At 59.4% G+C, this 13,785-nt stretch overlaps 1 protein-coding gene across 6 annotated transcripts; it reads right to left on the minus strand.

The window, feature by feature from the left end:
* Positions 1-1,867: 1,867 nt before the first annotated feature.
* On the minus strand, positions 1,868-13,705 carry VPS9D1 (VPS9 domain containing 1). 6 transcript variants are annotated; one of them, XM_077133334.1, is made up of 15 exons: positions 13,565-13,705; positions 10,354-10,429; positions 8,709-8,801; positions 8,444-8,606; positions 6,989-7,100; positions 6,853-6,915; positions 6,529-6,581; positions 6,357-6,444; positions 6,141-6,226; positions 5,366-5,847; positions 4,421-4,550; positions 4,001-4,203; positions 3,583-3,661; positions 2,741-2,845; positions 1,868-2,409 (listed from the first exon to the last, which is right to left on the minus strand). In XM_077133334.1, exons 1-15 carry the CDS (start codon positions 13,661-13,663, stop codon positions 2,304-2,306), a joined length of 1,938 nt encoding a protein of 645 aa, XP_076989449.1. In that variant the 5' UTR covers positions 13,664-13,705; the 3' UTR covers positions 1,868-2,303. The 6 variants fall into 6 exon arrangements, with proteins under 6 accessions (XP_076989449.1, XP_076989444.1, XP_076989445.1 ...); XM_077133329.1 differs by having other exon boundaries at positions 8,709-8,798; positions 13,565-13,703; XM_077133330.1 differs by having other exon boundaries at positions 5,366-5,766; positions 13,565-13,703.
* Between the last annotated feature and the right edge of the window lie 80 nt (positions 13,706-13,785).

The raw sequence follows: 13,785 nt of genomic DNA on the forward strand, positions 1-13,785 counted from the left end.
GGATGGACACTGCCTCCAAATCCATCTGCAAACACCTCCTTCTGCAACCCTGGGGCTAACCCCAGGAGCGGGATTGCTGGGTCATAAGGTTGGTCTGTACTTCTGTACTTAGTTTGGCCGCAGACTTCCAGAAAGCTCTGTTTAGACTCTCCCGGAGCCACGCGGCTCCCATCTGCCACAGTGAGCACTGATAGATTTCTAGTTTCTACCAGTCTGATGGGTACAAGGTTATAATTCATTATTTTAATCCTCATTTCTCCTATTTGTGACTTTGAGTATTTCTCCTCACGTTTGTTAGCTTTTTGGATTTCCTTCACTGTATGTGGTACGTTCACAGCTTTTGCTATTTCTCCTGCTTTTTTCTTGTTACATTGCAAAACTTTCAATGGGAAGGTTCTAGAACTCATTCAGATGTCATGGAGGAGCTGCAGGCACCGAGAGGCTAAACAACAGGCTGAGGGCCATGTGCCAGAGGCAGGGTCTAAGCCACCTGTGCGCTCCCAGCATCTCGTGCAGGATGACAAGGAGGCAGCATGAATGGCGGATTCCCAGCCCTCAAGGAGCTCTGGCCATAGCAGAGCTGCCCCAATGTCACAGTGAGCTTGAGACATGGCTGGGTCTTCCCCCACACCGGGAAGTGGCGTTTTAATACCCCATTTCCTGCCCCTCCTCAACCACACTGGGTGCAAGGGTGCAAGGAAAGGGGAGCCAGCCCGCAGGACCATGCAGACGCAGAGCGGCAGGGCAACGGCACTGGGTGTCCCAGCAGGTAGGGAGCCTGAAGTTGCCTTCCCTGGGGACGCCCAGAACGCGCTTCTCTCCTCTGCATGCCTCACCTGTGGCACTGGCGGCAGCATGTGCTGGGAGGCTGGAGGAGAGCGGGGCACATCTGCCAGGGCAGGCACCACCCACCACAGGCAATGGCAGAGCAGGTGGCTGGAGGCCCAGCCCTTGGAGAGGAGACAGCATGAGCGAGCTGGCACGGGGCCCGGGTGCCGAGCCTGGTCCTATGTGCCCGATGGCAGTGCCGCCACAACAGGTATGCTCCCCTGTGCCTGGCCACCTGGGCACAGTCATCTGCCAGGGCCCGCTCCCAACACCCCAACTTCCTGTCAGAGTAAATTCTTGCTTCTCAAAAAAAGAAACCCCGTTTCCCAGATACAAGTGCCACAGCCTGGAGAGAAGCACACGCTGCCAGGTGCTGTGGCCTCTGCGGACCCGGGACTGGACATGGAGGGTGGGCTGGCTGCAATCAGGCCTTTTCTGGGAGGGTGGCAGGGAGACGGTGGGGCAGAGGGCTGTGGGACACTGCTCCCCTGCGGCAGCCCTGGCCGACTCGAGCCGATGGTCCCTCAGCCCCCTGACAGCACTGCCACTCTTCTGGTGGGAAGCAGGGAGACAGCCCAGGCAGAGGGTCCTGCCCACTCAGGGCTCAGGCGCCAGCCCTTCCCCATGGATGCACCACACCACCCTCCCCCTGCCAGGCCGGCCACACTGCTCAGTTTGGGGGCCCCCCTGAGAGGCTCAGGCCGCCTCTCTCTGCAGTGGCCAGAGCTGCCCATTCTCAAGGGGCTCCTGCTGGTTGTCCTGCTGCCCCTCAGGACTGGAGGCCACAACTGGGGGGCAGGGCAGAGGCTCCAGGGCCAGTATCCTGGGTCTCAAGTGATGCCAGTGATGACCTCTGACCTCAGCCCCTTGGACAGGGTCTTCTGGGCCTTGTCCTTGGGGGTGAAGCCCCTACCTGCCCAGCTGGGTGCCAGCCCCTGGAGGCAGTGTGGTACAGCATCCAGCAGGGTTGGTGTGTGGCTGGGCCCTCCCTGCCTGGCCTCAGGGTTCATGCGCTGGCAGGGGAGGGAGTGACACGATGACACCATCAGTGGCTCTTTATTCTGGTCCAGTGAGTGTTGACCTGTCCAAAGGCCAAACCAGGCCGGTCCTCGGGCTCATGGGGCGGGAAGCAGCTGGGGCCGGGGCTGTCCCGCTGGGTGTGTGTGTGGCTCAGTGCATTGAGGCCCAGGGGGGTGCTCCAGGGACCCCTGGTGGATGGTCAAGAGAGGAGCCAGGACCCAGCGCGAGGGGCCGTGCCAGCAGGGGTGGGTTGGGGCGAGCAGGCCCCAGCCTTAGGCTCAGTGCCCTCTGTGGGACAGCCCCCAGCCAGGAGGAGCCTCAGCTCTGTCTCCGTCTCTCGGCCCCTCAGAGAAAGGCTGGGAGCCAGAGCAGAGCCTGGGGCAGGCGCCCTCAGGGAGAGGAGGCAGCTGGGGGAGCCACCACAGCCTGCCTGCCACCCCAGCCCCGTCCTGGTGCTACTCATGGAAAGGAGGGAGGTGGAGGCCCTGGGGGAACAGCTCCACGTAGCTCAGGGCGCTCTGCAGTGACGTCAGGCAGTAACCCTCCTCTCCAATCAGGTACCTGCGAGGGGCAGACCCAGGAAGTGTGTCACCTGGAGGGATGGCGGGATAGCAGCTGGGAAGCTGCTCAGCGACCACCAGCAGCCTCTGCCCAGGTGAGGGCAGCAAAGTTGCAGTGTGGCCCGAGTAAGGGGCTGGGGTGTTGGGGTGCCCTGTCAGGGGCTAGGCTGCCTGCCCAGAACCTGACTGAGGGCCACTGGGTCCCGGTCAGAGCGGAAGTGGAGGTCTTAGGTGCTGGTGGGGCCCAGGTCTGATTGGCATCGCTGGCGGCCAGCCTGGCTCGGCCATTCTAGGGACACCCCCAAGGCTCCGCGGCTGGTCGGAGACCCTACCCCTCGTGGATGAAGTCCTCCAGCGCCGCACACTCGGACACCAGCTGCGGGAGGCCGCTCCTCAGTACCACGAAGGACAGGATGGGCAGCAGGTCATCGGCACCACTGTTGGGAAAGCTCGGCTGGCCAGAGGGCCCAGCAGCATGGTGGGGTCGTGGCCCGAGGACTGGCTGCCAGGTGGGCCGAAAGTGGCACCATGGGGCACTGGATGGACACTTTGAGTCTGGCCCAGAAGGGGCTTCCCTGCAGTGGCAGGTGTGGCAGGAAGCCCAAGGCACTGGGCGAGGGTGCCAGGGAGCCAGGGCTCAGGGCCCCTGCCTGCAGCTCCCAAGGCTGCAGCCGCTGGGAAGAACATGGGGCTGGGGGAACAGTGTCCCTGGGCCATCACAACCAACACGGGTTGGGGGCTCAGGGAACCCACCCACTCTTTGTCCTGCTCGTGGGGCCCCAAGGCCCGGGTCTAGGCAGCTCGGCCGAGGTGGACATGTGGCCCAATCACAGCTGCTCAGGGGCCCTTGAGGACCCGGAGACCCTGCAGCTGACCTGCCTGGCTCTGCTTCCTCACGCTCAGCTGACTCCCACCTACCCATTACCTGCAGGCCTCCTGCCAGCGCCCCTGGGTTCCGGCTAGGCTCCTGGGGGCACCACGGGGCCTCGGGTCCCAGGCAGCTTGCACGGTCAGGAGGTTGGTGGCTGGGTGCCCAGGTGAGAACGAGGCAGGACCGGCACCCCAGGGCCCTGCACTGCTGGCTCAGGTGGGCAGAACGTGCACCTGGGGGCCCCCAGGAGTGGCCCTGCCTGGAGGCCCCCCCACCCTGCAAAAAACCGCTGCCAGGACTCACATGGCGGCGGGCTGGGGTCCGGCCTCAGGGTCCCGGCAGTGGCCCTCGGCGCACTCACAGATGGCCCTCAGGGCGCGCACTGCAGTGGAGACGCGGTGCTGAGCTCACATCCAGCCCGGCCACGGCCCCGCCTCCCCACGCCTCCGTGCTGAACCCAGCTGGGGCCCCAGGCTCGGACCTGCAGCAGCCGCTGGACAAAGCCCACCCGGGGGGGGGGGGGCATCCAGGGCCACGTGGCTGCTCCTGAGGGGCAAGGCCCAGCTCCCGGGCCTGGCAGTGGTACAGGTGGCAGCTGGGGAGAGGCCCAGACGGTAGCCAGGCTCTGGGCACAGAGCACAGGGCAAGGGGCAGTGGCGTGGGGCCACCTGTGTGGGCCCCAACCCAGGGCACTAGGTGGACACTCTGCCCTGGCCCTCACCGATGCACTCCAGCTTCTTCTGCGGGCAGCTCTCCAGGACCAGCAATCCCAGCTCCTGGGCGGCCGAGTGGAAGGGGCAGGCGCCCTGGGCTTCGGGGTCCGGGGGGAGGAGCCTGGGGGGGACGCCGATGGCGGCAGGGGGCGCGCTCCCGAACAGCTCCATGCTCCTGCCCAGTGCGGCCTCCCGGGCACGGTGCACGCTCCTGGGGCGCAGGGCTGGCTCAGCCTCCAGGCCCCCCCAGGGCCCATGGCCGCTCCCTGGGTAGACCCCGCATGGCCACACACACAGCCCCTCCCATTCAGGCACAGACACGCGCACACATGACAGCTTGGCGGTTCCAAGGGTCAAACCTGAGTCCAGATGGTAACGCTCGGGGCGGGTGCGGAAAGCGCAGGGAGGTGGGCGGGCTGGGGGCTCACCTGTAGAGCGCCAGCAGCAGGGGCCACAGTGGGGAGAAGAAGGGCTCCTCAATGCAGGCCAGGCAGCGGTCCTTGGAGGCGGCCGTGTTCAGGCCGTCGAAGGTCAGCAGAGTCAGCGAGAGCAGCCGGTCTGCGGGAGCAGGCCGGGGGAGGGGGATAATGGCAGCTGTGGGGAGGCTGCGTGCTACCCCCCCAAGGGCAGGGGTCCACTGCTGCGCTGCCCGCCCTCCCTGAGCATCTCCACGGGGAAGGGGCACTGCCAGCTCCTCTCCTCTGCTCGCTTGGCCCTTCCTGTGTATGGGTCAGTTCCCAGCTGGCCTCTCTATGGCCAAGGGGCTGAGAAAGGATCTGGGGGTTAGTACGGGAGGCTGCTCAGGACTTGTTGCTGAGACTGCAGGAGCCTAGGGGGCCTCAGTACACCTGCCCAAATCATGGGTCTGGATGATGACACAGGCCCGGACAGGTAGGGATCCTGCCCGGGGCCAGAGAGAGAAAAGGCAGATCCTGACTGATGGACCCCCAGCAGGTTCTTACAAAGACATGGGAACCACTACTCAAAGGGACTCTGATGCCACCTAATACGCCAAGCCCCCACCTGCAGGGAGCTGTGTGCATTGCTCCAGGCGTCACGAGGCCGAGAGGCATGCTGGGAGCGGCTGCACACGCACACCGTTCTGCTGGGTTTTGGGGAAAGTGAGTTGTGTGCAAGGGGCAGCAGCTGCATCAGCTGGCCACAGGCCAGGACAGGCACTTACAGTCCCCTGAGATGTGCACTGGGCTCCAGGAGGGACAAAACAAGTAAGTGGCAAGCCAGGGATGTGCAGGCCATGTCTTCTTGCACTGCCCGGTGAGCGGCTGGGTAGCCTGGCGCCTGGAGCCAGTGTCCAGGGACACTGGCAGTGGCCCTGCTCTCCACCAGGGGCTGTGGGCGAGGGGCTCCCTCACCGATGGCGTTGTGTATGTCCCTCACGGTGCTCTTCAGCTGCTCCAGCAATGGCCCCTTCTTGGCTCCGGGGGTCTGCTCCGCCCGCCCCCCAGGGCCCAGGCCCCGCTTCTCAGACACAGCCAAGAACTGCTCCAGGTCCTCGAAGGAGCTGTCCTTGTCTGGCAGGTGCGATGGGGTGTCCACCAGGGGCGAGGGGGGCCCCACGGGGCTGCTGTCGGGTCCGGGGTGAAGCGGGGCCTTGGAGAGGTCGGCAGAGGAGTCGTCCTGGGGCTGCGGGGCTGCGCCAGGATCCGGGGGCGAGAGCATACAGTAGAGACTCTGCGAGGGCCGCAGCCGGCGGCTCCCAGGGCCCAGTGGCCTGTCGGCGTTGGGGGGCAGTGCACAGCAGCCGGGAGCGCCCCTGCTCACGAGGGGGTACAGCGCGCTGTACAGGGCACACTGGAGCTTCCTCAGCAGCTGCGTAATCGGGTGGTCGGGCAGGCTGCGGGGACGAGCCGCTGGAGCCGGGGTGGGCAGCGCACAGTACCACTCCGAGAGCCCCTTCTTCCCGCCCCGCCCCCAAACACAAGCCCCTCCCCTTACATCCCACCCCCAGCATACAGCCCCCGCCCCCCCACAAGCCCCTCCCCTTCTCACCAGCACGGCAGCCCAACCCGAACACACCCCCCCTTCCCTTCCTAGCCCTGCAACCCAGCTGGCAGCCCCACCCCACCCAGGCCCGCAGGCAGGAACTCGTGGGGCCAATTTCGGGGATGCCTGAAGGCTAGGGGGTACCTGAGCAGGTGGGAGACCAGGCCGGTCACCAGCCCCAGGTCCCCGGGGCTCCTCTTGAGTTTGGCCCTCCAGAGCTTTGGCCAGTCCTGCAGGACAGAGGGCCTTGGAGAGGGCACAGCGACCCCATGCAGCCCCACGCCAACGTCGCACCCTGAGCAGAGTGCCCGTGACACCCTGCCAGGGGAAAGGCCGGAAAACCCAGGGCGCAGGCCTCACGTGGTCCTGCTCGTACTCCAGGATGGCTGCGTACAGGGCCCGCTGCTCCCGCTCCTCAGGGGTCAGCGCCACCTGACCACAGAACCTCCTGGGGACAAAAGATAGGCTGGTATCTCGGGGCTGCACAGTCGCAGGAGACCCCCTGTCCTGGAGGCGGGTGAGATGCAAGCACCTGTTGGCGGCCTCCTGCAGCCGCAGCCGGCGCTCGTCTACCCTCCTCTGGAGCTGGGCAGAGTCAAGGGGCTTCTCTGATTGGAGCCCCCCATGTGCCCCACAGTCCAGTAGGGCAGGGCCCCAGAGGTGGGTACGAGGCCCACTGGGTCAGTGTTGGGGTGGGGGAGGCGTTCAAGGGAGGGTTTCTGGGCAGAGGAGTCGGCTGCTGGTGAAGCCTGGGGGGAGGGGAGGGGGGGTGGGAGGTGGTCCCAGGACCCTCATCCCCACCGGCTCCCTCTCCTCTCTCCCTCCAGTCCACACCAAGGCTGGACAGAAAGGATGCCGTCTCCTCCCGTGCTTTGGCAATCACCAGGTTCTCCATCATCTGCCGCTGCAAGGTCAGGGTCTGGGGAGGGAAGGGGGTCACATCTGCCCCACCTCAGTCTCCCCCCCCAGCCCCAGGCCTCCTCGCTGCTCACCAGCGATGTCTTCTGCGCAGCTTGTGTGGCATCCAGGCGGGCCACCCGCGCCTCGTAGGCAGCCTTCAGCTTCTGGTTCTGCAGGGAAGCCTCCTCGAGGGGTGTCAGCGCCCTGGGAACAGTGACAAGCTGCTGTCCTGGTGCCAGGAGGCCCAGGGGTGCTCCTGTCCCCTCCAGTGGGGGACAGGAGGTAGGAAATGCACACAAAAGGAGAAGTCTGGGGCCAACTGGAGACTCTTGTCCCTTCTAATCTGCCCGGATTCCTGCCTACCAAAGTGTAGGCCTGGCCTTGCCAGAACTTCTGACCTTCCAAGGAAAGTTTTTTATCCGAAATCAGTAACATGGGTTCAGAAATTCAGTAAAACTCTTTAACGGCACCTTGTGGGCCAAAAGCTAGATTAATCTGCAACACATAGAAAGGACAACCTGTCTACCCACTGACAGCACAAAAGCTTTCAGTCTCATTTGGCTTCCTGCTTTCCGTGGTAGCGGAGGGTAGGCTGTGGGGAAACAAGACTGAGGAGGGAGCATCTGCCCCTGGGTGGAGGCCGTGTGCTGCCCTGCCCTGCAGCCACACGTGCAGAGAAGAGGTACCTCGGGGTGAGGCAGATCTCAGCAGCCCTGGAGGCCCAGCTGGGACAGGGTCAGGAGCAGCAGGTCTGCCTTACAGATACAACAAGGGACTCACTGGGCTTCTACATCTGTGTCTTGCTATCTCTTCAGTTCTAGAAAACTGTCCATTTTCAGCTCTTTAAATAAGGTTTCTCTCCCCTTTTCCTTCTCCTCTCCTTCTGGAATTCCAATAAATGTAAATTAGCCCTTACATCTGTTTTTCTTATTTTCTTTCTTTTTCTTTCTCTGAAGCATTCTGGATGTCTTTTGACCTTTCTTTAGTTCACCAATTCTCTTTTCAGCTGCGTTTATTTTGCTTATACACGCTTGTCCAGTGTGTGTATGCATGTATTTCTACTGGGAAATATAAACGACTGCTACATTTCGAACTAGCTTTCAAAGTTAATTTCAGTTATTATATTTTTAATTTCTAGAGATGTTCTATTTGGTTCTTCATTGCTGGGTCAGATTTTGTAGTTGCTTGTTCCCTACAGGCATTTTTAAATTTGCCTTCCCTCTAATATGGAGAACATAATTGTTTCATAATCTAGATCTGAAAGCTCCACTACTTGGAAACTTTTCAGGTCTATTTCTGTTGTCATTCCTTATGTTTTCTTGTTTCCTTTTGTGCCTAGTTATCTTTGACTGTGTCTTCCTCACTTTCATGGGAAAACAAAGCAAAACAAAACAAAAAAGCTCCAAAGAGGATTTACACTTGTTTATGCACCAAACCTATTCCCATCTTGGACCCATTTTAACTAGACCCACCACGGGCAGCTCATTTCACCTGGCTTTCGAGTGGGACCCCCAGGCTCAGCCCACCTCCACTGTGCCCCATCTTACTTCTTAGAGCCTTGCAATTCCATCACCTGAAGCTTCTGGAAGATCTCAGGGGGCAGAAAAGGAGAGAGCTTGCCCCCTTCATCTGAGTACACCCGGCGGTGTCGGCTGGCAGGTGAGAGGACTGGCGCAGCCACGGGCATGGCAGGCTTGAGGCCTGTTTTCCCTGTAGACCATACACAGCCAGGGTCAGCAGAATGGCCCTACGTTCCACAAAGATTCAGACTTGGGGGGGAGGCTCCAGGAAAATCTCCTGCAGGAGACCTACCAAGTTTGGCTGCTGTTGACTGGGCCCTCTCCAAGCACTGCTCAGCAAGCTTCAGCATCTTGGAGGTATCTGGGGGCACTGCTTCCCCAGCTTCTAGGGAGCAGGAGAGAAGACAGACAGCTACCTTCAGCTTGAACACTAACTGGATTCTTGTTGAAGTAAAAAAGGCAGTTAGAAAGCCTTCCTGGGTTTGCTGCAAGCTTCCGTGACAGGTTCAGGACTCAGAATGACCTTTGAAGTTCTCTACTCTGCATCCTACGGCCCTCTGCAAGGTCAGCCGAGCAGCTGCCAGAGGGCCTTGTACAGTGACAAGGAGATGCTCAAGTGGGATTGCCTCAGTTCTCGCCATCTCATCTCTCACCTGCCTGCGTCTGCACAGAGCTGCTTTCCTGCAGGCTGCCTTCACGCACTTCTGGGCACCCCTCACACCTCTCCAGAGGTCTTTGCTCTGCCTACACAATCCTCTGTGGACCACTCCTATTAGCAGACCCACACACTGTAGGAGCTGCTGCCCCCAAACCCTTCCTTGGACCCCACCAGCTCCAGCTCCAACCTGGCTCCCTGCCGCCCTTAACAGTGAGCCCCTCAGATACTCCCATTTCCCCCCCGCTCCACTTTTCTTTCTAGCTTCACAACTCCCACTGCAGCTGTCTTACCCACTCCCACCTTGCCTTCCTTTCTGTGTCCTTCCTCCCCTTTGGAGCATCTTAGAGCTCAGCAGTCCCTAGGGAAATGCCTGTTTGCCGGAGACTTAGTTTATACCCATGCCTTCCCCCCTTTCTCTGACCCCTACTTCTGCATCCAATGGGCTGCTGGACAGCTGCACCCATGGGTCTTGGCACCTCAAACTTACTGTATGCAAGACTGAACTCTGTTCCTCTCCTCACAAATCTGTTCCCTGTAGTCCCACCAGCAGCACTGCCCCTCCCCAGCGGCTCACACCCCCAGTCCCATGGGTGGAGTCCACCTTTGCAGTATGTCCTCCAGGCCCTCACCCCTCCTTACACTAGGAGTCTCCCCAAGGCTCAGCTTCCATCCACAGCCCCCCTCAAGCCAGAATGACCCCACCTCTACCCCCAGGCCCACAGAACCCTGTATCTCTGCCCAGCGCTGGTGACATCCCTCCTCTGGTTCTCTTGTGGACACACTGCCCATTTCCATCTAGGACCCAGGCCCATCCCTTTGTGTGGATGGCTCTGTTCCGTCCTCTGCACCCCCTCCTGTCACCTCCTCTGACCCTCCCACCATGCCTCCATGCTTCTCTGGCCTCTCGTCCACAGCACATCCTGCCCGCTCCAGGTCACACTCTGGCAATGATGCTTACAGAGCACAAGGGTCCACCTTCCGCTAACGACATAGGGGACTTCAGGCTGGGCACCCACCAAGGGCTGAGGACCCCCTTTCGTTTTTTATTTAATTTAATTTTTATTTATTTATTTATTAAACATGACAACATACATTTTTACCATATGATCATTCCATTCTTGATATATAATCAGTAACTCACAATATCATCACATAGCTGTATATTCATTATCATGATCATTTCTCAGAACATTTGCATCAATTCAGAAAAATAAAAAGAAAACAGAAAAAAATTCATACACATCACCCCCTTCCCCTTCCTGTGGACCCTTCCCCTCACCTTTGCTGGCGTCCACTTCGTCCAGCAGCACCTGGGAGATGTAGTGGATGCTCCTCAGGTACGCGGCATATGCCTCCTGGGCATGGGAGAGACAGGTGGGTCAGCCAGCGGAAGCCAAGAGCCTTTGGGAAAGGTGGCAGAGTGGGGCCTGCATGTCTCTGAGACACAAGGGGGCAGCCAGGCTCCTGCCACTCTGCAGGGGTCCCCTAATCGCAGATGACCCTCACTCCTCCAGATCTGAGGGGGATGCCAGCCCCTGAGAACATAAGGACACTTCTCTCTATAAGTGCTGCCTCAGGCACCGAGAGGGGTCCAGCTGGCACCCATCCCTCCTTGCTGTGTTTCTCTCCAGCACAGGGAGGAAGTAAGATTCTCATTTGGTGGGACTGGGTAGACAGTCTCAACAAGTGCACCCACGTTTCAGTCTGAGTGTCCTTTCTGTGCTCACAACGCAGGCACCATTTGTTCAGGGGCTTTACAAGAAACAAAAAGTCCTGGGTTGTATATGCTAGACCCTCCTCCTGCCTTGGCGTGGGGGCCTGAACCATGCATCTAGTTTGGACCTGGTCTTGGCCCTACTCTGCATTCTGGGGTGTGGCCCACTTTAAGTAAGGTCTCTTCAAGACGTCACTTCAGTGACAGTGTGGCCCTAATGAATCAGCTGGGCCTTTAATCGGGATCACTGGAGTCCTTCATAAGCAGAGCCAAAGTCAGACGGAGAAGCCTCGGAATCAACAGAACCAGAAGAGGGAGGAGAAGGTGCCACCATGTGCTTTGTGGTGGGACGGAAAAGCCCAGAAACCCCAGAGTTTGCTGGCCAGCCAGGAGATGCCAACTCTGGGAGGAAGCGTACCTTTTAGGCTCTACAAATTCCTGTTACTAAGTCAACCCATTATATGGTATTTATTTTAGGGGCTAAGAAACAAAGACATATTTTTGGTACTGGAAAGTGAGATGCTGCTATGATAAATACTAAACGTACAGAAGCAGCTTCAGAATTGGGTAGGAGGTAAAGGCTAGAAGAATTGTGAGGTGTTAGATACAAAAAGTCGAGTGCACTGAAAAAGCTGTAGGTAGAAATATGGATGCCAAAGGTATTTCAGATGAGGCCTTATAAAGAAATGATGACTGTGTTATTGGAAATTGGGAGAAAGGCAATCTTTCCATAAAATGGCAGAAAACTTGGCAAAATTGCGTTCTGATGTCAGATTGAAAGTAGAACTTGTAAGTTATGAACTTGGATATTTAGCTGAGGTGATTTCCAAGCTAAGGAAGGTATAGCCTGGCTTCTCCTTGCAGCTTACTGTAAAATATAAGAGGAAGGGGTTAAACTGAGAACTGAACTCATAAGCACAAAGAAACCAGAAATTGGCAGTTTGGAACATTCAGTTCATTCGACTACCTGCTCTAACACTAGGGCCAGAGGCGGCTCTGGCAGAAGCTTCTCTGAGCTTCTGGGAAGGGAGTCCCCACAGAACAGGGCTTCACAGGAGGGTTTAATGGAACAACTCTATGCGAAAGAAGGTGTGGCTGAACGTGGATTAGCCAGACTCTTGAGTGGAAATCAGGATGGGAAACGCAGTTATCCAGGATCTATACAAAGTTCTACCATCTGATGGCTTGGACCCATTTGAATTACACATGTCTTTTGCAAAATTTTCATGGGCAGAACCACTGTCAGCCCAGATTGAAAGGGACAGAGAAAGGACAAATTGAAGGAAGAACAATTTTAAGACCAGAACCATGGAAGCAAAGGTCTGGACTGAAAAGACCTCAGGCCAAGCGAGGGAGCCCACCTGCTACGTGGGAAGGGCAGGTCATCTACCCCAGTGCTTGGAGGAGGCGGCCCAAGCTCAGGGACAGTGCTGCTGCCCCAATGTTCAGAGACGGTGGGGTCTGTGTTCCAGTGTTTGCAGAGAGACTGGCCGCCATCCTGAGCTTTGCAGACCTTCACCCCAGTGTTTCGGGTGAGCATGGCCACTGCACAAGCTCTTAGAAGGGTATGCCGGCCCCACTATTGTATATTGGGAGCAAATAACTTGTTCTCCAGGTTTCACAGGTCGACAGACAAAGGGAATTAGGCCCCAGGACAGACATACCCATAATCAATTTTGATGAGGCTTTCTACCAAGCACTATTAGTGGAACAACTTAAGGCTTTTAGATGGTTGTGATGGAACAAATGTATTTCGCACGTTGGAAGGATGTGTCTTTTGGGGAGCTAGAGAGTGGACTGTGGTGGGCTGACTCATGCTTCAGTACAGACACATTCTTGGTCTTGGGTGTGAACCCGTCCTAAGTAAGATCTCTTCAAACTGTTTTTTCAGTTAAGGTGTGGGCCCAGTGAACCAGGCTGGGCTTTAATTCGGATTACTGGAGTCCTTTGTTAAGAGCAGGGGGAAAGTCAGAGGGAGAGAAGCCGTGGGGAGCAGTAGAAGCTGGAAGTCAGAGGAACCCAGAAGAGGCTACCATATACATTGTTAAGTAATGGAAAAGTCAAGGAGCCCCAAAGAGAGCTGGTCAGCCAGAAGACAGGGGCGCTGGGAGGAAGCAAGCCTTCCGGGCTGAGACGTGAGCCCATAAATCCCCCTTGTGAAGCCAACCCGTGGTGCAGCGTTTGCTGAGCAGCCGGGACACTGAGGCACCGGGAAGCCCCGTTCCGGAGCCCCAGAGGAGGGGCTCCCTGGGCAGATGCAAAGCACCGGACGTGTTGGAGCCTCCGGCCTCGGGCAGGAGGGACCACGGCACAGCGCTCTGTCCTGGCATTCCAGGTCCCTGGCCACTCACTACCTTCAAGCCCACACCTGGAGATCAACCAGGGTGGCGCGGATGCCGGGCAAGGTTTCTGACCTGTGGGGCGGCTGGCCGAGGGTCGAGACGGGGCAAAGTGCTGGGCCCCGGCGCCGGAGGGTGAGCGCGGCTCGCGCGGCCCTGCCCGCTTCTCCACCTGCCCCGCCTGGGCCGCGCGCCCTCCCGCTCGCCTGCGTCTCTTCCCGGGCAAGGTGGCCCGAGCGGCGCCGGAGGAGCTGCGAGCGGCCCTTTCCCGGAGCGCGGGCCCCGGGCTGCCGCGAGTCTCCTTCACAAACGCACCGCGGCCACGTCGGCCGACCCCGACGGGTCGCGCGGAGCCGAACCGGGCCCTCCCGCCAGTCCTCCGCCCGCCGGGCCCCCGCGCCGCCGCTCTCCGCGACCCCGCCCTCGCCGCGCCTCACCCGGGGCCGGTTGCCGGTGTCCAGCTCGATGGCCCCGTTGGCGAGTTTCATGGCGTTCTGCAGCGGCTTCGCCGTGCTGTCCCCGGCCGCAGCGGCCATGGCGCCGGGCGGCGGGGACAGCGGAGGCGGCGGCCGCGGGGCGGGGCGGCGGCCCCGGCCGGGAACCCGGAACCCCGCCAGCGAGAGCTCAGGAGCCGCCCGAGCAGCGGACCGGCGGAAGG

Source organism: Tamandua tetradactyla, chromosome 16 (assembly GCF_023851605.1).
Source record: "Tamandua tetradactyla isolate mTamTet1 chromosome 16, mTamTet1.pri, whole genome shotgun sequence".
Lineage (NCBI taxonomy): Eukaryota > Metazoa > Chordata > Mammalia > Pilosa > Myrmecophagidae > Tamandua > Tamandua tetradactyla.